Source organism: Megascapheus bottae, chromosome X, assembly GCF_031878675.1.
Source record: "Megascapheus bottae isolate mThoBot1 chromosome X, mThoBot2.hap1, whole genome shotgun sequence".
Taxonomy (NCBI): domain Eukaryota; kingdom Metazoa; phylum Chordata; class Mammalia; order Rodentia; family Geomyidae; genus Megascapheus; species Megascapheus bottae.
The window spans coordinates 41,175,021-41,199,005 of NC_143547.1; the positions used below are offsets into that span (position 1 = coordinate 41,175,021).

At 41.2% G+C, this 23,985-nt stretch overlaps 1 protein-coding gene and 1 non-coding gene across 2 annotated transcripts in view; both read right to left on the reverse strand.

Moving 5' to 3' along the window:
• Nucleotides 1–2,584: 2,584 nt before the first annotated feature.
• Kif4a (kinesin family member 4A) overlaps nt 2,585–23,985 on the reverse strand; it is a 112,856-nt gene continuing 91,455 nt past the window's right edge. The window contains exons 23-31 of the mRNA XM_090325989.1: nt 19,290–19,419; nt 17,301–17,471; nt 16,690–16,803; nt 15,444–15,521; nt 14,853–14,948; nt 14,103–14,303; nt 4,463–4,579; nt 3,567–3,689; nt 2,585–3,329 (exon numbers count right to left, since the gene is read on the reverse strand). Of these exons, the coding sequence (XP_090182115.1) occupies nt 3,129–3,329; nt 3,567–3,689; nt 4,463–4,579; nt 14,103–14,303; nt 14,853–14,948; nt 15,444–15,521; nt 16,690–16,803; nt 17,301–17,471; nt 19,290–19,419 (1,231 nt within the window). The 3' untranslated portion in view covers nt 2,585–3,128. The remainder of the gene's footprint in view (nt 3,330–3,566; nt 3,690–4,462; nt 4,580–14,102; nt 14,304–14,852; nt 14,949–15,443; nt 15,522–16,689; nt 16,804–17,300; nt 17,472–19,289; nt 19,420–23,985) is intronic.
• On the reverse strand, nt 18,548–18,668 carry LOC150040941 (small nucleolar RNA SNORA26). Its single transcript, XR_016533959.1, has one exon. It is a non-coding gene; the product is annotated as a small nucleolar RNA SNORA26 (small nucleolar RNA).

Genomic DNA, 23,985 nt, shown 5'->3' on the forward strand with positions numbered 1-23,985 from the left:
GTGTGTGTGTGTGTGTGTGTGTGTGTGTGTGTGTGTGTGTGTGTGTGTGTGTTAGTCCTGGGAACTGAACTCAGGGCATAAACACTGTCCTTGGACTTTCTTCAAGGCTAGAGCTCTACCACTTAAGCCATAGCAACACTTCTGGCTTTTCTATATATACGGCACTGAAGAATCAAACCCTGGTCTTCATGCATGCTAGGTAAGTACTCTTACCAGTAGGCTAAACTTCCAGTCCCTTGGCTGAGTCTTTTTATCATTCCCACTGCGTTGTCTCTAGAGCATGAGGGTCTCTTAAGAACCACTTGAGTATAGTGTGAGGATGGTCACAGACTTTGAAGAGGCACACAAGCAAAGATGTGGCTATACTAGCATCACTAGAAGACAGCAGCCCCAGAAGCTTAAAACGAAGGGTTGATGTGAGCTGAGTTTGGGAGCTGACTTGTTGAGCAGCCCCTTCTGCATTCTGACTGCAGCAGTGACTTGGGTGTGTGGGGCTAGTAAGGTATTGGTGGGAAAGACATCTTTTCCAGGGAGAAGCCTGCTGCCCTTCCCCCTCCCCTGACTGGATTTCAACCATTGAGATGGAAGACTAGCTTTCTGCTGCCAAGAAGCGGCCCCCTCCTTCTCTGCTTTCCCATTGTATTCACAGGCTCTAGTTGCCAATGGGAGGGAGGGAGGGAGAGAGAGAGAGGAGGGGGGGCGGAGGGACTCCATTGCTCCCTCAGGAATTAAAATGCAACTAGAAGCAGGGCTGTTTGTTGGCAGGAGGCCAGAGAAGGCTATGGGGTCATCCACTCTTTAGCAGGCTTCATTCTAGGTAGGTTGTTGTTCAATTTTTTTGTTTGGGTCTACTCTTGGTTTTCCAGTTCTTGGAGTGGGTTTGGTAGATTTTGAGGGGCAGGGATCAGTATGCATGGATTTGAATCTCAGGGCTTGTGAGCTCCCAACATGGAAATCCAGTCAGCTGTTGTGTGTGTGGCATTACAGGGCTGGCTCCCTTCTAGCTGTTTTTTTTTCTTTTAATTTGGTGTTGGTACTGGTAATTGAACTTAGGGTTTCACATTCCTAGCCTGGCTTTTCTTTTTTGCTCAAGGCTAACATTTTGCCACTTCAGCCATACCTACACTTCCAGTTTTTTAGTGGTTAATTGGAAATAAGTGTGTGAAGGATTTGTCCATGAAGGCTGCTCTTCAAATCATCAATCCCAGAACTCAGCCTCCTGAGTAGCTAGGATTACTGATGTCCAGCTCCCTTCTAGCTTTTTTTTTGCTAGTCCTGGGCTTGAGCTCAGGGCCTGAGCACTATCCTTGGACTTTCTCAAGACTAGAGCTCTACCACTACCTCTTGAACCTTAGCACCACTTCTGGCTTTTTTTCTTTTTCTATGTATTCAGTACTGAGGAGTCTAACTGGGTCTTCATGCATGCTAGGCAAGCACTCTACCACTAGGCCACACTCCCGGCCCCTTCTAGCTTTTAAGCAAAGCTGAGAACCTGCATACATAGCAGTGAGCTGGGCATTAGGAAGTCATACATTAGACCCGGGGTTCAACTCATAGCTCTATTACTTAGTAACATGGTGACTACATAAGTTTTCTTGGTATCTCAGTGCTAGGGATCTTACATGTTCCCCAAAGACTAACATGTTAAGGCTTGGTCCCTGGTCTGTGGTGCTACTGTTGGATCATCTTCAGCACATTGGAGATTAACATAGAAAGGAGAGTGGGATTCAAAACCCTTCCCCTTCCTCTTTTTTTCATCCTGGATCAGATAAGTGGTTTTGCTCCATCATAGGTTTTCATAATGATGTGCGGTTTCACCACAGGTCCCAAAATAAGACCAAAGACTATAAACTGTAGTACCCCAAACTGTGTACCAAAATAAATTTATGCCCTTCATAAACTGATTATTTCAGCTATTTGTTATAGTGATGTTAACACCCTGTTTCTTCCTCTATAAAGGATGGCCTCTTATCTATCCTAAGCATTGTTTTCAAAGAGGCAAATAAAATATGGCAGGAAAGTGGAAATGTTCAGTAAAAGTAGTTTCTTTTTCTTAAATCTGGAATCCAGGCAGGTTCTAGGAGGGCAGGCTAATGGCCTTCCAATTTCCCAAGGAAACTGTAGGGTAATATAGAGATATACCTCATGCTCCAAACTATTCTTTGGGAAGGAATGGGGGTATAGCTCAGTGGTAGAGTGCTTCTCTAGCATACACAAGGCTCACTCCCTAGTACTTAAATAAAAAAAAAGCTAAGAAACATTCTCAGAATAGGCAGAGAGGCTCAGTAAGTTTTTGTTCTATTGTGGGGCTTGAATTCAGGGCCTGGGCACTGCCCTGAGTTTTTGTGCTTAAGGCTGGCATTCTACCACTAGAGCCATAGCTCTACTTCCAGTTTTTTTGGTGGTTAATAGGGGATAAGAGTCTCACAGGACTTCCTGCCTAAGATGGATTTAACTGCTATCTCCTCAGATCTCAGCATCCTGAGTAGCTAAGATCATAGGCATGAGTCACTGGCCCCCGGCTTGGAATTTTATTTCTAGTTCCAGTGTAGATGGATCTTTCCAAACAACGGAGGCACTAACGTTTATTTATTTAACATTTATAAAGGTTTCATTCACTACACTAAAATGACAGACCGATCCTGTACAAGCAGTTAAAATCTATAGAGTTAGGGCAGAAAAAGATCTCAGCCCTTTTCAGAGGTGGAGTGAAGGAGCTGAGGACAGGCCTCCAAGCTGGGCCAGGCTCTTCCAAGCTGGGCCAGGCTCTTACAAGCTGAGCCAGGCTCTTCCAAGCTGGGCCAGGCTCTTCCACTAGGTGGGGAGAAGAAGCCTCAGCCGCACTGCCATCAGGAGACAGGCTCAGTAAGTAAAAGAGCTGGATCCACTGGGAACTGGTTCCTGATGAGTTAATGGGGAGGTCAGTGGTTCTTTCTTCAGTAAGAAAAAGTAGTTGTCAGGGGTGGGGGGGTCTGGAGACTAATGGTCACCATTCCACAGAGGTCCCCTTCTTTTTTAGTAACACTGTCCTTTGACTCAATCACAAGAAACCTGAAATCCATAGGAGTCATATGACAACCTCTCCTGGCTGGCAGACTGGGGAGGAGGTAGAGATGATAATTACAACTTCAGTGGGCTTCTTCTTCGATAGGGGAACAGCCAGAGAAGAAGCTTGTATTGCTGCCCAGAGCTCGCTTCTTTTTCTTCCCTGGGCCCTTATTTTCTTGGGATTCTGTTGCTATGTGTTTCAGTTCTGGGAGGTCAAAGGAGAGTGCAAGGGAAGTCTTGTCTAACAGCATCGGGTCCACGTCACACATCTTTTTTAGGATCTAGGAAGGACAAAGAATGGTCAGAACAGCTCAGCTGAGCCATACAAAGGCTCAACATATTCCCAGTCATAGTGTCCCCTAAGATTGCTTCATTAAGAGAAACATTCTAGTGTATGCCCGATTCCCAGCTCCTAGTAAGCTGCTTATACTTTTCTCTATCCCCATTTTTTCACACCAAGCTCTGTCACAGTGAATATAGAGCAGGATGGGAATACAGTCTATCCAGTACCTGCCTACCTTGCTATTGGGGGTGGTGCAGACGGGATTGAAGAAGCTCATTCCTGGGGTCACCTCTGTGGGATCCTCCAGTTTGAAGGAGCCTTCAGAATCCTGGGTCCTATCAACAGTACCCAAGCTATCCTGAAAAAATTAGGCAGACAAGCATGTTATAAATTCAGCTACGAGAGTTGCAGAGTGAGTGGAGCTGCTCCTCAACCAGGGAGGACCTCTTGGAGAGGTCATAAAGCTTAACAAGCAGTCTCTGAAGGAATGGGGCAATGCCTTGGTGGTAGCCTCTGAAGGCAAAGGACAGTGACGCAGGACACATCATGTGGTGACATTACACCAGTAGGTGTAAGGCAAAGAAGAGAAAGCTGGCTTGCAAGCTGCTGCTCTTTTCAGGGCATGTGTTGTTTCTCTGAATTATTCTTCCTGGGAGCAATACAAAAGAGGACAGGTATAGTGAACTTAGTTCATATCAATGACTACTGGAAAGACCTGATTCCCATGGAGAGGGTCTAATAACTGTCTCATGATGTCAGAAGGATTAACTTCCTTTCAGGAAGCTGCCTGCCACCTTAGTTATGTGGTTCTTACAGTTTCAGCTAAACCTTTGGATGTATGCCTATATACCTGTAAATGTCTGCTTTCCTGTTCCTCATTCTTGCCCCAGAAACGGTAGAGAAGCTTTCCAGCCAGGGCTGGGATGGGAAGTTCCATCTCTAAGAGTCTCTTAGGAAAGGCTGTGGTTGCCGAAGGCTCTGTGGGCAGGTGAGTAGTGAGGGAAGGCTGACTGGTGAAATGAATGTTTCTGGATGCAGAGGAAGGAGATTGCAGCTTTCAGGATGGGAAAGCAAAAGATGGAAACCAGTAGGAGGACTGAAGGGATGGTGGAGTGAAAAAATTGATTTTACCTGGCTTTGCTGACGGTTCCGACACTTGGTGGGGTCACAGCTGCATGCCACACTACAGTCTGACCTCTGCTTCCTGCACCCACACTGCTTGTTCCCACACCAGCCCTTGCAGGAACACTGTACAAGTTTACAGAATGACACATTAGTTAAGTGCTTTCTCTTCATTTGCAAGCCTTTTAAAACAAAATTAAGAAAAAAGGGACAGAGCTATCATCTTCATCAAACTCCAGTCTCCTCTGTTTTCATGAAACAATGGTTACCAGGAACCAGTAAATTTACTAAGAAGAACAAGTCATGTAAGACAGATCCATTTTCTGTCTCCGGCAGTACATTTAAAGGAAACATTCATGACAATTGTATGATCAAGGGAAAGAATTGCAGGCTGGATGTAAGTACAATGAGGTTTCTCATCACTGTATCCACATGTAGTTTTTTCTATGCTTCCACCCCTACTTCCCATTTTCTAGAGGTTAATTGGAGATAAGAGTCTCAGGTCCTTTTGTGCCCAGACTGGCTTTGAACCTTGATTCTGAGATCTCAGCCTCCTGAGTAGCTACAATTACAGGTGTGAGCCACCACACCCGGCTTCATGTTTCTATGTTTTGTCTTAAGCCAGCCTGAGATTTGTCCTTGGCAATTTAATCATTGAATACTTAAATGATTTGATAGCACATTTGGTTCTTAGGACACTTTCATACATATGAGATCTCATTCTATCTCATAACCAGTCTACAAGATATTCATGTTTATTTGCTCTAACAACAGAAAAAAGCTAGAAGAATGATTAATAGGGAAGATGACAGAATTTTAATAAAAATATTTTGAAACCCTGGAATCATGGCCTAAAAGAAAAAGATACATTAAGGATAAATGTACAATTGCTGTTTAGATTCTTCACAAATCAGTTATATACATATAAGTGGAGTTTTGGCTTAAAAGTAGCTTAAGCAGAAAGGGCCTAGGGAATTGAGGTGTCACCAAGCTCTGAGTCAAGAGTGTGAAATGGCTGTCAAAAAGCAAACGTAAGCCTGGCACTGGTGACTCATGCCTGTAATCTGAGCTACTCAAGAGTCTGATATCTGAGGAAAGAGGTTCTGGGCAGGCAGGGCAGACAAATCTCAGAGACTCATAGCCAATCAGCCAGCAGAAAAAGCTCGAAGCAGCTGGGCACGGTGGATCATGCCTATAATCCTAGCTACTCATGAGGCTGAGATCTGAGGATCTCAGCTCAAAGTCAACCCCAGGCACTAAAGTCCATGAGACTCTTAACATTAACTACTAGAAAATCGGAAGTGGAGCTGTGGCTCAAGAGGTAGGGCAGTAGCCTTGAGCTGAAGGGCTCAGGGACAGGGCCCAGGCCCAGAGTTCAAGCCTCATGAACCACAACAACAACAACAAATCCAGAAGTGGAGGCATGGCTCAAGTAGAGCATGAGACTCTGAGTTGAAGCCCAAAACAGAAAAAAAAACAAAAACCAAATATCAAACCAAATATTTGGAGTAAACAAACATGAAGATAATTATTTCAGTGGGGGTCAGTTGGCTCTCATTTGAAACAATGAATCCTATATTACGCCATCATAATTTTTTCATGTTTACATAAGCATATACTACAATAGTAAAAGGGAAACCTACTCATGCCCATTCTCCCAATAAGTATATTGCAGATAAATCTAAGGTTTCTGTCTATCCTTTTCTGACTTGATTTCCCTCCTAGGAATAAACGTTCTCTTGAATTAGGTATTTATCTTTCCAAAGCATGCATATCTTTAACACAAAATATAAACTGTTCAAAATTTTATCTAAATGGCATCTTATTATATGCATGTTGATATACATAGCTATAGTTTCATTCACTTTCACATTAAGTACCTGCCACAATCTATTCATTCTCCTGACTGTAACATTCTTCTACTCTCAAAAACAGGCCATAAGAATAATTAGCTAACACTGATGTATGTCAAGCACTATTCTGAAGGCTTTCCATGCATTAAACCCATTTATTCAATATGCATAATTGTGTGTGTGTGTGTGTGTGTGTGTGTGTGTGTGTGTGTACACGTGTGACAGAATTAGGGCTTGAACTCAGAGGGTCTTATTTGGCTTTCTCTTTGTCAGGCTGGTGATCTACCACTTGAGCCACAGTCCCACTTCTGTAGATTCTGTTAGTCTTTGGGATTTGTCTTCCCAGTATGGCTTTGATCCTGTATTCTGATTTTGACTCCCTAAGTAGCTAGGATAATATGTGTGAGCCACCAGTACTTTTGATTGTTTTCTTATATACACATGCAGGAATTCTCTGTGTATATGTGATTAATAAAAAAGATTAAACAGAAAAGAAGTGGGTGATCAGTATTATAGGAAGCAATGTTGCAAGAAAAACAGTGGTGTAGATGCTACTGGAGAGAAGGTAGGGGTGTGTGTGTGTGTGTGTGTGTGTGTGTGTGTGTGTAGGATGAGTAAAGGGAGGCTGGATTTGATTAGCATGAATGTGTGGGAATACCACAGTGAAACTTATTAATATTCACAATTAATGTATTATATATAAAAAAAGAGCAGCACTTGTGGCTCATGCCTGTAATCCTAGCTACCAAGGAGATTGAGATCTGAGGACTGTGCTTCCAAACCAGCCTGGGTAGAAAAGTCCTAGTGAGACTATTAACTGCAATTAACCACTTGGAACTGGAATTGGCTCTGTGGCTCAAAGTGGTAGTATGCTAGCCTTGACAAAAAGTGTGCAGGGATAGCGCCTAGACCTGCCTCATGACCAAGCAAGAAAGCAAGCAAGTAAATAAAAATTAAAAAAAAGAAAAAATGGTGGAAGAAAGTGAGTTCCCTAGCTAGCTTGGCTTGGAAGAGATTTAGGAGATGTAGCTCACAGGATTAAAGATTAGAATCAGAAGAGACCTCAATGACATGTAAAACCTGGTTTGATACAGAAGTTACATTCCAATATTCCTGGTCTAATTATCTGAAGCTCTATTTATCCTAAGATGACAGAGTATTATAGACATTCTAACCACAGGGCCTTAATCCTGCTATCTCAAATGACATAGGAACAGCTGAACCCCATATTCATGTAATAACCATTTAGACCTTAAGCGTATTCCCCAGTTCCCTTTGTGCAAATCCTTTCAGAGTTAAAGATAGCTTACCTCCTCTCAGTTGGCTCACTACATGACGTGGTTCCTGAGATCTTAACCATTTTGACTACACAACAATTTGTCAAGGCTCATCTTAAATTATGCTATCTAGAAAGGAGCACAACTTCCTTAATGTGGTGTGATCATTGTGAAATGGATTGTGATAAATGTCTCTTTTGTTATGTATCCAAAGGCCTGAAATCATAGTTGCCTTTTTTTTTCTTTTGGTTGATCATGGGGATTGAACTCTGGGCCTGGTCCTTGTCCCTGCACTCTTCCGCTGAAGGCTAGCATTCTACCACTTGAGCCACAGCATCACTTCGGTTTTCTAGTGGTTAATTGGAGATAAGAGTCTCAAGGACTTTTGTGCCTGGGCTGGCTTTGAACTGGGATCCTCAGATCTCAGCCTCCTGAGTAGCTAGGATTACAGGTGTAAGCCACCAGCGCCTGGCAAGATGCCTTTCTTTTTTTCTGGATACATTCTGAGTTTACAATAAAAATGCAAACCTTTAAATATTTTTCATATGAGAAACATTACCTGTGTCATGTAATTATGAATGTAAAGTATAACATCTTTTTTGTAATTATGAGGATATTAATATGCTATTTTTGTAAAAATGTGAAAAATGATTTATTTGGTGCCAGTCCTGGGGCTTGAACTCAGGGTCTAGACACTGTCCCTGAGCTTTTTTATTTATGACTAGCACTCTACCACTGGAGCTACAACTCTAATTCTGGCTTTTAGTGATTAATTGGAAGTAAGAGTCTCATTGACTTTCCTGCCCTGCTGGCCTGAACTGTGATCCTTAGATGCCAGCCTCCTGAATAGCTAAGATTACAGGTGTGAGTCATTGACACTCGGTCAAACATAATTTTTAATAGGGACATATTTCATTATTTGGACATGTCAGAGTACTTAACTACTTCCCTAATGTTATATATTAATACTTAAAAAGTTTTGAAATTGTTTACTATTAAAAATCATGTTGTAATGAATATCCTTGTACATAAATAGAATCTAAACTTTACCATGATTGACAAATCCTTCATGATCTGCCCAAATACACCTACTTTCCTCTCCTACTTCCTAACATACTCTAGCCACAATGATGTTTTTAGCTGTTCCTTGAGACACTAAGTGCATTCCATTGTTATTTATTGTTCCTCTTTGTGTGTGTGTGTGTGTGTGTGTGTGTGTGCGTGTGCGTGCATGTGTGTGTGTGTTTCTTCTAGACACAGGGTATAGCTATGTAGCCCCACTTAGCCATAAACTTGCAATCTTCCCACCTCAAAATCTTGGGTGCTGGGATTACAGGTCTGCTGTGCCATGCTTGGCTATTCCCCTTTCCTAAAATGTTATTTTTAGGACTCTTTTCCTAACTTGTCCCCCACCTTTTTTCAGAAATCTTGTCATCTCCCTAGTACTCTTCCCCACACCATCATTTTCTACGGGACAGCACTATATTTTCTTTTCCTTTTTTTAATACTGCCATCAAAAACTGTTTTTATTTGCTTTTCTGATTACTGTGTATCTCCTGTGGTAAGTATGTATTTCATGTCTTATTTGTTGTATTATCAAAATGTAGGAACAGTATTCATTCCTAAAACATGGGTACTCAGGAAAGATTTGTGGAATGAAAACATCTATTTATATACTAATCACCATTTCCTCAGTATAAATTACTATATGTATGTAGGGAGAAGGAAATGAAAAAGTATATGTGCTGCTCAGGTGAGTGTGATAGGAACATTTTAAGGCTTTTGAAAATATGTGGAAATTATCTTCCAGAAAGGAACACTGACTCATACATCTAAGAGCAAGATTCACATATTTTCATCACCTTTGCCAACACTAGATGTTAGAATGATAAATAAAAAATCCCTTTGCTGCATTGAATAAGACAGCGAAAAAGAAAAGTTCTTTCTTTTTTTGTATGTGCCAGTCCTGGGGCTTGAACTCAGGACCTGGGTACAGTTCCTGAACTTTGTGCTCAAAGGATAATTAGTGCTCTACTGCTCTAAGCCACAGGTCAATTTCTGGCTCTTTTGGTGGTTAATTGGAGATAAGAGTCTCATGAACTTTCCTGCTCAGGCAGCCTTTGAACCCCATCTTCAGATTTTGACGTCCTGAGTAGTTAGGATTATAGGCGTGAGCCACTGGTGCCCTGGTAAAACTCACATTTTTTTTTCTGGTCATGGGGCTTGAACTCAGGGCCTGGGCTATGTCCCTGAGACTTTGTGCCCATGGCTAGTGCTTTACTACTTGAGCCCCAGCACCACTTCTGGTTTTTTGTTGTATATGTGGCACTGAGGAATCGAACTCAGGGCTTCATGCCTGCTAGGCAAGCACCCTACTGCTAAGCCACATTCACAGCCCCTAAAAAACAGAGTTCTATGACATGTCCTAGAGACACCTCACCAGGATATCAGTGATGCACTGACTGCGATAACCTGGGTAAGGACTTGCTCCATTTACAAACCACCGAAATACTTCAAAAATACTGTTTGCATATCCATGTTTCTCTATTTTATCCAAAGGTATAAGATGGAAACAATCTGAGGGCTGCCATCAAGAATGATTAGATTTTCTATAGCCAAGCCCCTTTGGGAGCTTGGGACAATACATTTCCGCTAACCAAGGAGTACCTTTCTACTTATTGGTACCACACAATGAGCCTTCTTGTGAGACTGTGTCCCCTTACTCCAGTATGGAAGAAACAGAGGCTAGACAAATGTTTTGTAGTGGAAACGCACAATAGGCACAATACATATGACAGGTGCAGTCACATGGATGCCATACATATGACCTACAACTGCTTCCTATTTTCTCATTTCAGGAAGGAGATGGGAATGTTAGAGAGGAACCATAAACTACAAAATATATCCATGTGGGATACACTCATACACGTGTGTGCACGTGTGAATAACAACTGTGAGCAAGCCACCAGTCTGTTCCAAGAAGTAACAGAAAAATTCTTTATGTAGGGTACAAAACACAATGGAAATATCTCTAGGGATCTCTTAAGCTCAGGATTCTCAACGTTGGCTGCACATAACACATCTCTAGAGAGCTTTTCTGAAAGGTCAGGTCCTTCTTCAGTCCAATTAAATAAGAATATCTGGAGATGAGGGTCCAGGCTTCTTAAAATTTATAAGCTCCCTCTGGGATACCAATGTACAGTTAGGCTTGAAAACTATTGCTTTGGAGTCAATAATTCTACTAGCACTGAATTCAGTATTCTATTGTATCATAGAAAGCTAAAACTGGGTGCCAGTGGCTCACCTCTAATCTTAGTTACTCAAGAAGTTGAGATTTCAGGATTTCATTTGAAGTCAGCCCAGGCAGGAAAGTCCATAAAGTCCATGTGACTCTTAATTTCAATTAAACACCACCACAAAGCTCTTTTGCACCTTGAGTATAAAAAGCTCAAGGACAATGCCCATGCCTTTAGTTCAAACCCCAGGACCAGCAATACACACACACACACACACACACACACACACACAGAGCCAACATTTGGTCAATATTTGAACTTCAAAGAACATCAAGTTAAGAATTAGGAGACTTGGGCGTTGGTCCTAAATTTAATACTTGGCATGCCCTTGGACAAGTCATTACATCCAAGCTCCTCTCCATTTCGTCATCAGTAAGTAAAAGAGAAGAATGTCTTCTCCCTTTTTCCTATGGCACAGATGACAAATGAGTGTATTTCTAAAATGCTTCCAGTGCTTTCCTAACCACCTGCATGATGTTTTATCCTTCACAAGGTGCTTTTGCATATATTCTTCCTTTTAAGTTCTCAGGTACTATATAATACCATATAAAGGAATAAGTATTATTAAGACCTGTTTATACAACATTGACTATTACTTTAATAAAGACATTAGCACTGGATGGATCTTATATATCTATTTTAGTCTAATCCCTTCATCGGATAGATAGGAATCTGAGGGTCAGGGAGATGAAATGTCTTCCTCTAGGTCATCCAATGAACCAGCAGCAAACCAAGACTAGAACCTATGTCTATCTGGATTCTAAGTTGTTCCTTTTTTCTATTATAGCATATCACCTACTCCTTAGCATCTCCATAGCACAATCAGGAAATATGGTTGAGGACACCAGTAACTTTGTACACGTCATTTTTGTGTTGCCCCAGACTCCTAAAAAACCTAGACTACTACCAGCTATCCCAAGCTGGGCTGCAGCAATAATAATAAAGATGGCTACCTTCATGCACAGCTAATGGAAGCAGTCTAATCAAGACTTGTCACTTCATCCACACATATTGAGTTTATGACAGGATAAACCAGATTTAAAGCAGCTTGCTTTTCATAAATCTCAGTTTTACTCCTCCCAAATTATAAAGCCAGGGCAAAAATCCTAGGAAAGAATCCCTCTCACTTCTTCAAAAGCAGGATCTATCATTCACAACAGCTATCATTTTCTTGAAATAGTTGCTATTTTTCCATATCTTCCTTTTATGTTAGAATAATAATGCTCCAATAAATATTTTTAAGCTTTTTTTTCAGGGACAAGTATATGCATATCTACTTTGTACCTTTCCAGAGGTTTTAGGTCTTTTCTCATTTATTTCTTTGTTTATGTCTCAGCTCTGCCCCCTGTCACTTAGATGATTATTTATTTATTTATTTAGTGGTTATGGGGCTTGAATTCAAAGTCCGAGTACTGTCTGTGAGCTCTATTTTTTTGTGTGGGTCATGGAGCTTGAACTCTGGGCCTTGTCTTTGTCCCTAAGTGGTTCAGCTCAAGGCTACCACCCTCCCTGCTCGGCCACGGCACCACTTCTGGCTTTCTAGTGGTTAACTGGAGATAAGAGTCTTAGGGTCTTCAGTGCCAGGGCTGGCTTTGAACCACAATCCTCAGCTCTCAGCCTCCTGAGTACTTAGGATTACAGGCGTGAGCCACCACCTGGAAGTGGCGCTGTGGCTCAAAGTGGTAGAGCATTAGCCTTGAGCTGAAGAAGCTCATGGACAGTGCCCAGGCCCAGAGTTCAAGCCACATGACTGACAAAAAAAAAGAGTCTCATGTACTTTCTTTAAGATTGTTTACATTGTGGTGTTTGGCTTCACAAGGCTCAGTCTCTCTCAAAATGCAGTATCACCTTATTAAATGAAGGAAGTCTTTGGAGGCCAGCTAAGGTAATGTGTGAACTCTTCTGTGAAAGTGGAATGTTGCTGCAGGGCACTATTGGGCTGCTGGTGGTGAACTTTAGTGCTCTGCAAGTTAATGTTTTAACATAAAATATCCATGTTTAATAATTATATAACATTAGCATTGTGTAACTAAATAAAGCATGGTTTAATGTCCGATTGTTCTCAACTATGAGGTGTTTGGTCTTTTTTTTTTCTTTTTTTGGTGCTGGTCCTGGGGCCTGAACTCTGTGGCTTGAGCTCTAGTTTGGCCTTTTCTGCCCAAGGATTGTAATCCACAATTTGAGCCACACCTCTACTTCCAGCTTTTTACTGGTTAATTGGAAATATAGTTTCAGGACTTTTCTGCCCAGTCTGGTTTGAAATCTCAGATCTCAACCTTTTGAGTAACTAGGATTATAGGCATGAGTCATCGGTGCTGAGCAGGTGTTTGGTCTTAGTACTTTTTTTCCTCCCTACATCCTCTTGTTTGCCCCTTAGCCTGGTGAGCAAATATGACACTAGTAGCCAAGGAAGATGAAGCATCTACTAAGCTGACTCCAATGTGGTGGAAATAAACTGACTTGGAGTTAGAATATTCAATTTCAAGTCCTGATCGTCACTTGTTTTATGACCTTGGGCAAGGTTATTTCCTTTCTGGATCTTAAGTCTACTTAAAAGATGCAGATAGTAAATATCTCCCTGGGGCTGAGAGTTTGGCCTAGTGGTTAGAGTGCTTGCCTAGCATGCACAAAGACCCAGGTTCGATTCCTCAGTATCACATACATAGAAAAAAGCCAGAAGTGGTGCTGAGGCTCAAGTGGTAGAACTCTAGCCTTGAGAAAGCCCAAGGACAGTGCTCAGGCTCTGAGCTCAAGCCCAGGACTGGCAAAAAAAATTACACATATTATGAGTTTGGCCTAGTTGTTGAGTGCTTCCGTAGCATGCATGAAGATGCGGGTTCGATTCCTTGGTACCATATACTTAGAAAAAAAAGCTGGAAGTGGTGCTGTGGCTTAAGTGATAGAGCTCTAGCCTTAAGAAAGGCCCAGGGCTGGAAAAATATTACACATGTAAAAATGTTTTGTAATCTATAAACTGCTATAAAAATATGAAGGATTGTTGTGGTCACTTTGGATCAGCTTCCATGGAATGGTATAGAATACTAGGTACTCAGATTATTTGGCCCAAAACTCCCTTCTCTCCCACTCGGTAGAGGCGGTATGCCTCTGAAGACGATCCAAGAGGCTGAGATGCGGGCTAGGGGCCAGCACATTCGTGGATTCAGAAAGCTATCCCACTAACAGTTCACAGAACCCTTGGCAGATTTAAAGAGATGGTTCCTACCCCTTGGATGGTCTTCCTGGACACCTTAACTAATTTTGTTGGTTTCCATTCCTCATCTTCCCTGTCATCACTGTCACCATCACCATCACTATCACCATCACCATTCTTGTGTTCATTCACTGATTGCTTTGAAAAATATTGGAGATCCTCGATGTCCATACTTTGCTCCAGGAACTTTTCTTTCACACGGGAAGGTTTTGGCTAAGAAGAGAAGTTTTAAGTGGCTATTGAATAAAAATGGAAAAAAGAAACAAACACTCAACAATATGGCATCCTATCTTCCTAATAGTTGTTGCCAACTGTAATTCTCAGAACAGAGGTTTCAGACTCATTAAATATATTTTACTTGGCTTTGCCAATCAGAACAAGATTCTGCTTTAGCCTTTGGCCTTGCAGTGTCTTTGAAGAGCCAGAAAGCAATCACTGATCAAGTTGAAGGAGGAAGGGAGGACTCATGATATGTCATGACATGAGGAGATAAGTGTCTCTGGATGGACAGCTGAACATTGTTCATTGCTCTTATTCCTCCTCTTCACTCCTCAGAAGTGTTATATAATGTCAATGTATAGTGACAAGTAACTCAGCCTTCTGAGGATGGAAAATGTCTATTTTCCTTAGGATTGTATTACAGCTTTATCAGAGAGTCAGAGAGAGCAGAATTTCATTTTTAGCCTTTCCTAACTGGTGACTTTAGCATACTGACCTCAAACTTGGGCTATGCAAGGGTATCACAGGCACTGAACATTTTACCTTAGGTGGCATATACTCAAAAGAAGAGTCTGGAGATTGGTGGCTATCCTTAAGATGAGGGTTCTGGTTGCTGGCTACTTGGAAGAGGGCCAGTTTCTATTTGAAAAGGAGAGAAGGATGACATTGTTCAAAAAGAAATATACTCTTTACTTGACTTATGTAACTATAACCCCTCTGTACATCACCTTTATAATAACAATAAAAACTATTCACAAAAAAAAGCAAGAGAAAAAGTGTATGATACAGGTAGTTTTGGGGAGTGTTTGAAAATTCTTGAACCTAGGTTAGCTGCATTATAAGCTACAGTGAAGTGAGGCAGAGTTGTAGTAGAGTAGGTTGAAGGACTCCAACATTCTAAGACCAGATGAGAATCAGGAAAGGGCATATTTTTAATAATCTGTATTTTTAGACCTCACCAACAAACTGAGGATTGCTCGCCAATGTCAAGTTCAGTGGCAGTAGGGTCTCCCAGCAATTATCGTGTGCATGCTCACGTGTGTATATGTGTGTGTGTGTGTGAGAGAGAGAGAGAGAGAGAGAGAGAGAGAGAGAGAGAGAGAGAGAGAGAGAGAGAGAGAGAGACTGTATTACCTGCTTGAGGGTTTCATTTTCTTCAAGAAGCTGCTGGTTTTGCTCACACAAGTCTTGCATCTTCCTAAGCTCTTCATCCTGTTTCCAGAGAGTGCAATGATAGGTGGGGTTATTTTTGGGCACTCCATGTGGGTTACCAAACAACTCCCATAGATGAAAACATGCTGCTGCCAAGTTGCTGGCAGTAGATGATTTTTGCACAGCAGGCATTGGCACGTGGAAAAATGTCTTATTCCCAGTTCCCAGGTGCCCTGAATGGCACTTCTATTCCAGGGCTTCCTTGTAGCCCTGACCACAGCAGTAGGAACCATGGACCATCCAATAGCCGTCCTATTCTTTCCAATTTTCTAGAGCCTCTTCACCCCTATTCACATCATCATGCTGGTTCAGAAGCTCACAGAAGATTGCCTGTCTTCTGAAGTCTACAGATGCTTCTGCTCACCCTTCTAAACAGGACAGACAGTGTCTGATTAAATTTCCCAGTACTTAAGACAACTGGATTCACATATACAACCATAGCTAAGTGTATGGATAATAACTTAGGTGGGATACGGCCAAGGAAACACTAAGAAGGGCAGTGCAGGAAAAAAGGATTCTGTGTTGGAATAAAATAGTGCTACAACATGCTACTAAAGGGTGTGGTGTCTTGGAAGAAATTCAGACTCCAGGCATTTTACAAACATGTCAGGTCTCAGCTCAAGAACAAGCTCAGAAAGATTCAGTTGAATAGCCCTAGAATTCTAACTACTACCTGATTTCATTTCCTCAATGCTTTAGAGCTCAAAGTGGATGCAGAACACCACCTATATGCTGGCCATTCTGGTAACAAAAAACTAAAGTTATTGTGAGTGCAGCTACATTTTATTTACTGCTAACCTGATCACATAGAGCAAAAAGCAGTAAAAACTACCATTATAAGCACTTTTCAGTAGTTAATTATGTTCCCTGCAAGTACAATGATATCAGTGAGACAGAATTTTTTTTTTTTTTTTTTTGCCAGTCCTGGGCTTCGGCTCAGGGCCTGAGCACTGTCCTTGGACTTTCTCAAGGCTAGAGCTCTACCACTTGAACCTCAGCACCACTTCCGGCATTTTTCTATGTATGTGGTACCGAGGAATCGAACCCGGGTCTTCATGCATGCTAGGCAAGCACTTTAACCACTAGGCCAAACTCCCGGCCCTGAGACAGAATTGTTAATGAGGTGCTTGAAGCCTATCTCTCGGTGAACTTTGCCTCCTTCTCATACCTGACATTGCAATCTACACAGGAGCTGCTGTTCCTTTCCACTAACGGACTCCTCCAACTGCTTCTCTGCCGCCGCCATTTGGCTTTCCCGCAGCTGGCTTAGCAGGTACAGCATCTAGAGAGAGAGATAAAAGAAGGGGAGAAAAGAACTTCTACTAGTTCACATAGTGATTCAGACTCTTGTGGGTTAGAAGTAATCTCTAAATACTTTGAAGTAGTAAGCATAGCAATGTTTCTTAGCACATTTATCTTGGGGTTCAAGTGGGAGGCTAAAAGTCATCACCACTGGTAAGATATAAACTAAGACAAGTGAACTTTTCCTTGAAATTTTGGAAAAGACCACAGAGTTCTTTTTCTATGTGTGTTCCAGTACTGGTACTTGATACTCAGGGACTTTTTTTTTTATTTTTCCCTCTCGCCTGCTCCTCATCCTCCTTCCAAGGCTCCACTTCTGGCTTTTTGCTGGTTAGCTGGATATGAGTCTCATAGATTTCCCTGCTCAGGTTGGCTTCAAACTGATACCCATCCTCCTGAGTAGCTAGGATTGTAGGTGTAAGCCACTGTTACCAGGTATCCCACAGCCTTTTGAGGAAAACCTCAGCCAGAGTTTACCTTCTCTTGGTGCTGTCTCTCCATTCCATCCAGCTCGGCCTTTAAATTCATTTCAACCTCAGCAAAGTGATTTCGCTCCTCAAACAGCATCTTCTGCATGTCAGCACAGCTAGCCTTGCTCTGTTTCAGGCTGCTTTCAAGCTTGCTGACCTGTATTTTGGAGGAGACCAACTAGAAAGGAGAAAAGGAAGATCATTGTATTTGGGGAATGACCTATCTCACCTTATTCATTATTTAGGAAAATGTTAGTTCTCTTGAAATGGTCTGAGAAAAGTTCCTCCATGTCCAACTCCATTCCTATTTGTTCATGTCATATGGATTCTGACACTGAATAGTAACAATGTTATTGTTCCCTTCCTAAGCCAAGAGTCCAGATTTCTGACATGTTGCAGGACTAGGCCGCCATGAAGATTGCTTGTTTTGTCTTAAGGCAAGAATACATCTAATGCAGGCAGTATCTGATACCCTCAAGATCCTGATATTTAAGGAGTTTTTTTCCTTTTAATTTTAAAGCTAAATTCATAGGACACAATTTTGTAGCCAATTATGCTTCAGAATGTCTGTTTGCATGTCAGAACTTGTGGACACATTAGCTGAAACTGTGGATCTGGCTCTTCAGGCTCGACTGATATCCGGTGCTGGCCTACTTTTACATTCACTACTAGCCCAGATGGCGAGCACCATAAATACCAGCATTCACAAGACTAATCAGGATTCCTTAGTAGAATAAATCTGCTAACCCAACACAAAAGTGTATAAAAGGGTAGGACTTGCTTGAACTTGTGGATTCAGAGTTTGTATGCCAGTCATGGCGAAAAATGCTTCAGTCGCTAGAGGTGTCCGAGAGTCATTTCTCAGATGATGTAAGATACTATATTATTTGCTTTTAAGGTCAGTAAAGTTTTTTTTTCTTAAAATAAATCCTGATATGTCAAATCAAATCTGTTTTGCCTTTTCTCTTTCTCTTTCTTTTACCACCCTTCTCTCCTAACCCCCTTTTTTTCCTTTTCATTTCTTTCCTTTCTCTGGCCAGTACTGGGGCTTGAATTCAGTGGTCCTCATTCTTTTTTTTTTCGTCAAGGCTGGTGCTTTACCACTTGAGTAGTACCTCCACTTCTGGCTTTTCAGTTAGTTGGATGTAAGAATTACATGGACTTTCCTTCCAGGGCTGGCGTTGAACCATGATTCTCAGCCTCAGCTACAGGCAGTTGTTTTTCTTTATTAGATTGTACCTTTAACTTTTTTTCAGCTGTAACTCCAGACAGGATCCAAAGAGAAGTTTTATCAACTATTCTCTGGGTTTTATGGAGCTTTTCTTTACCCTTCTGTGTTAACCTCTTAAGATACGAGTCAATCTTAAAAGGGTATAGTAAAGGGTTGTATTTTTTTCTGGTCAGTCCTGGGACTTGAACTTAGGGCCTGGTACTGTCTCTGAGACTCTTTGTGCTCAAGGTTAGCACTGTACCACTTGAGCCACAGTGCCACTTTGAGCTTTTTTTTTGAGTAGTTTATTGGAGATAAGAGACTTACAAATTTTCCTGCCTGGGCTGCCTTTGAACCGTAATCCTCACATCTCAGACTCCTGACCAATTAGGATCATAAGTATAAGCCACTGGTTGCCTGGCTTCAAACTTTCTGAGAACATATATCACAGGTGTTTTAAAACATAGTACAATGCATTAGTTTATAATGAAGCAGTACCCTTCTGTGACATCCTGGTCTCCCCCCAATACCAACAGCTGACATGTACTGCACACTTGCCACATGCCAGGCAGGATGACAATCAAAAATTTGTCAGTTATGTAACACATTTGAATAGCTCGCACTTGTTCATTACCAACTTTTACCCATTAAATACTCTCTCCAGTATTAGTATCACTGGGTTTCAATCATGAAAAGTAGCAATGATACCATGACAGTATTACAAGGTAGTTCATCTCAATCTAACCAGCCAGATCTCTAACAGTTGGGAGGAAGAGTGATGTTTACCTCTCCAATTAAGTATCTCAGGGCACATTTGGCTTCCAGAATCGTTGCAATAGTCTCCCAGCGTTGTTTTGGACTATCTTCACTTTCTGCATCCAGGAGCTTTTGCTGGAGATCAGCAATTTGAGCACTCCTTCAAGGAGAAAACAGCAAGTTTTATTGTGATACACCTCAATATTGAGAATGCAAAGGGCTATCAGTCAAATAAACATCCCTGACATACATATATGTATTTAATTTTTACTTTTTTCCTTTTTTTTCCTGCTCTAGGACTTGACCTCGGGGCCTGGGCTCTATCCCTCCAGCACCCTACCACTTGAGCCACAGCTCCACTTCTACCTTTTTCTGAGTATGTGGTACTGAGGGATCAAACCCAGGGCATCATGCATATTAGGCAAACACTCTACCACTAAACTGCATTTCCAGCCCTATTTTTTAAAAAATTAAATACTAGTTGAAATAAATGGGCCAGATATAGTGAGACCTGGAAATGTTCATTTAATATAATAAAACCTATATAGAAGTCATAGAAATTCAACTATGATATGTACAGTGGTCCATCAAGGCAAGGGTAAGTTTCAAGACTTGAAGAAAAAAATCTCTAAAGAACAAACAGGAAGATGTGGTTACTGAGAGGTTACCTTTAAGCTCCAGCCTCAGGACTGAGAAGTTTCTAAGTGCTACACGGTCTGACCCTGTTTATGGCCTCCAGAGCTTTCTGACCGAGTATGGCTTAGATCAAAGTCTACATGGTATTTGATTCACAGCTTCTTCCTCAAATCTGCTGTGTCTAGTGATAGGAAGAATACCAACATGTGCACATTAAGCACGTATAAAGACAGGTACAAAGAAGTGGAGGTGTATCTCAAGTGATAGAGCATAAGCTTTGATCTTAAAAGCTAAGAGAACACATGAGGGCTTCAGTTCAAGCCCCAGTCAATATGGGTACATGCATACACATGCATGTACGAGCACGCACACATGCGCACACATGCACGCACGCACACATACACACACAGAGATGAATAAAATATGAATTATCAGAGATTTTTTTTGTTGGTCATAGGACTTGAACTCTGGGCCTAGCATTGTCCCTGAGCTCTTCCGGTCAAGGTTAGCACTCTACCACTTGAACCACAGCACCACTTCCTGTTTTCTGTTGGTTAATTGGACATAAGGGTCTCATGGACTGATATGCCCAGGCTGGCCTTGAACTGTGATCCTCAAATCTCAGGCTTCTGAGTAACTAGAATTTACAGGCATGAGCTACTGGTGCCTGGCTGAATTCTCAGGTTTTGAGGTGCTAGGACCTGTTCATATTTTAAGAAATTATTGATAAACTTTAAGAAATTCTGTTCACATGTACTAAACCCATATTTATAGTGTTGAGTCAAAACTGAAAAAATATTAATTCACTCAAAATTAAACACATAAACATCTTATGATGTTCAATGACAAAAATAATGAAGAAAAGTGGAATTTGTTGAAATTGGTGTGAACTAGGGGGAGATAGCTGGATTCTCACATCTCCCTCTGTACTCGATCTTTCATGACAGTTCTGCGTGATATAAATGAAAACATTTTGATTGCATATGGATTTATAGTTTGGAAAAGGGAGAGAACTTTTGCTAGTGGACTTTTCCTATATTTGTGGATATGCTTTCATTAAGCCTCTAAAACTCAACAAGTGATTATTACTTTAAACTTAGGGGTAAAACAACAAAAATCTGCAATATGGGCTGGGAATGTGGCTTAGAGGTAAAGTGCTTGCCTAGCATGCAAGCTCTGTGTTCCATTTCTCAGTACCACATAAACGGAAAGAGCTGGTAGTGGTGCGGTGACTCACATGGGAGAGTGCTAGCCTTGAGGAAAAGAGGTGTAGGGGCAGTACCAAGGCAGGTCCTGAGTTCAATCCCCAAGGCTGGAAAAACAAAACAAAAGGCTGCAATATAGAATCTGAATCTACTAATCATTGACTTCTACTTGTTTTAAAAATTAGGCCAGGTGCTAGTGGCTCATGCCTGTAATCCTAACCACTCAGGAGGCTGAGATCTGAAGCCCCAAAGCCGGCCCTGGCACTAAAGTCCATGAGACTTTTATCTCCAATTAACCATTAGAAAACCGGAAATGGCTCTGTGGATTAAGTGGTAGAGCACTAGCCTTGAACTGAAGAGCTCAGGGACAGTGCCCAGGCCCATAGTTCAAGCCCCATGACTCACAAAGCAAATTTAAACTTGCTTGCTAGGCGCCAGTGACCTGTGTCTAGCTACTCAAGAAGTTGAGATGTGAGGATCAAGGTTTGAAGCCAGTCTGTGCAGAAAAAAACTCAGACATATTTATGTCTAGTTAACCATCAAAAAGCTGGAAGTGAGCTGGGTGCTGGTGGCTTGCCCTGTAATCCTAGATGAGGGTCACCAGTTCCTGTATAATTTTTAATTTGGGTTAAACATATCTATATCCTCAAAACATTTGTAAGTATTTTTTGTTTTGTTTTGTATTGCCAGCCCTGGCGCTTGAACTCTAGACAAGGGTCTTGTCCCTGAGCTTCTTTTTACTCAAGGCCAGTACTCTACCACCTGAGCCACAGTGCCACTTCCAGCATTTTATATTTATGTGTATGGAGGGATTGAATCTAGGGCTTCATTCATGCTAGGCAAGCACTTTACCACTAAGCCACATTCCCAGCTTCCATTTGTAAGTTTTTAATGACAAAACCTTTCAAAATCCTTTTTTGTAGCATTTTGAAATGTGTAGTGTATTGTTGTGAGTTATAGTCACCCTACTGTGTAATAACAGTATGGAGGACATTCTTTCTTTGATTTAAATATAACTTATTAACTACTGATCAAGTGAAACCATTATTAATTAATTTTTGTGCTCATTTATATTAAAGCCCTTATGATGAATTGCTTTTTTCCTGTGAATTCCTAGTATGTAAAACATTTCCAAAGGTGTATGGGATTGTTTAAAGCACATATAAAAAATCAGTGTGAGGTGTGGGAAAACAGGAAGTGAAGGAATAGGTAAGCTGGCCAGGCTATGGCACAATCACAAAACCCATACCCAAGTTCCAAGAGGTCAGATCTCAGATAAAGACGGACACAAGTCAGACTTTGGGAGAGAACCCAGAAGTTAAAAGAAAAGTTAATTTCAATAGCTAAGAGCTAAGAATGAGGACAAAAATGGGGAGGAAATTAAAAAATTATATTATGAATATGGAAGATAGATCTAGAATACTACTGGACATGATAACTTACACACAGAGATCTATGTATGCATCTATGCACAAGTGGACAGACTAAAGAAGGGTATGGGTACCCTTTTTTTTGCCAGTCCTAGGGCTTGAACGCAGGGCCTGAGCACTGTCTTTGGGCTTTTTCCTCAAAGCTAGCACTCTGCCACTTGAGCCACAGCACTACTTCCAGCCTTTTCTATGTATGTGGAATCAAATGCAGATCTTTGTGTATAGGGATTTCAAGAAATAAGTTTTTAAAATTAATTAATTAATTTTGTTTATGTGGCATTGAGAAATACAACTCAGGGCCGCATGCACACCAGGCAAGCATGCTACCACTAAGTCACATTTCCAGACTTGTTGTTTTGTTTGTTTTTTGTCTTTAGGGGGACTGACTGGGGTCACAGAAATGGAGGAGGAAGGGCGAATAAGTGCAGTCAGAGTATTCAGCCTGTACTGTAAAAATGAACCATAAAACCTATAGGCAAGGACAGGAAGAAGAAACTGAGGGAATGTGATTATACTCATCCGAGTTATGGAATTATAACCCTTTGTACAACATCTCAATGATAAAAATAAAATTATATGAAAATATTATGAAGTCATTACAGATAATAATTATTTAGCTAGTGTTTCTATTAACATGCCTGTTAATCAGTTTGCAATGGCTTAAAATGTGAATGGATATCAGTTGTATTATAATAAAGTATACCTTTTATTTAGACAAGTAAACAAAAGAAAACAAACTCCCATGGTTTATCTTGCACTCACAATGGATTTTTTACTCATACATGATTATCTAATATATAAATTTTTTGCAGTGGTAATGTGGTTTGAACTCAGTGGCTCTACCACTTGAGCCAATCTCTAGCTCTTTTTTTGCTTTAGATAATTTTTGCTTTAGATCATTTTAAAGTTTTCCAAGAGCTGGCCTAGGACTATGATCCCTTATTTATGCCTTTCCTGTAGCTGAGATTACAGGCATATGCCACTACATCTAAGTTGTTTGAGATGTAGGCTCTTTAACTATCTGGCTGGTCTGGCCCCAAAACTTAGTTTTCCTAAGCTGCCTTCTAAGCACAGCTATAATGACATTTTGACACTATTTTTTTGGTGGGTCATGGGGCTTGAACTCAGGACCTGGGTGCTATCCCTGAGCTCTTCAGCAAAAGACTACCACCCTACTGCTTGAACCACAGCACCACTTCCTGTTTTCTAGTACTTAACTAGAGATAAGGAGTCTCACTTTCTTTAGTGCCTGGGCTGGCTTTGAACTATGATCCTCAGACCTCAGCCTCCTAAGTAGCTAGGATTACAGGCATGAGCAACCACAAACACCTGGCCCATTTTGACACTATTAACTGGTAGACTTTTACAAATCTTTTAATATTTTATATAAAATATTAAACAATAATTCTAGGAATGTAGCCAGTAAGGGAACACTTGTTTAGCAAATGCAAAACC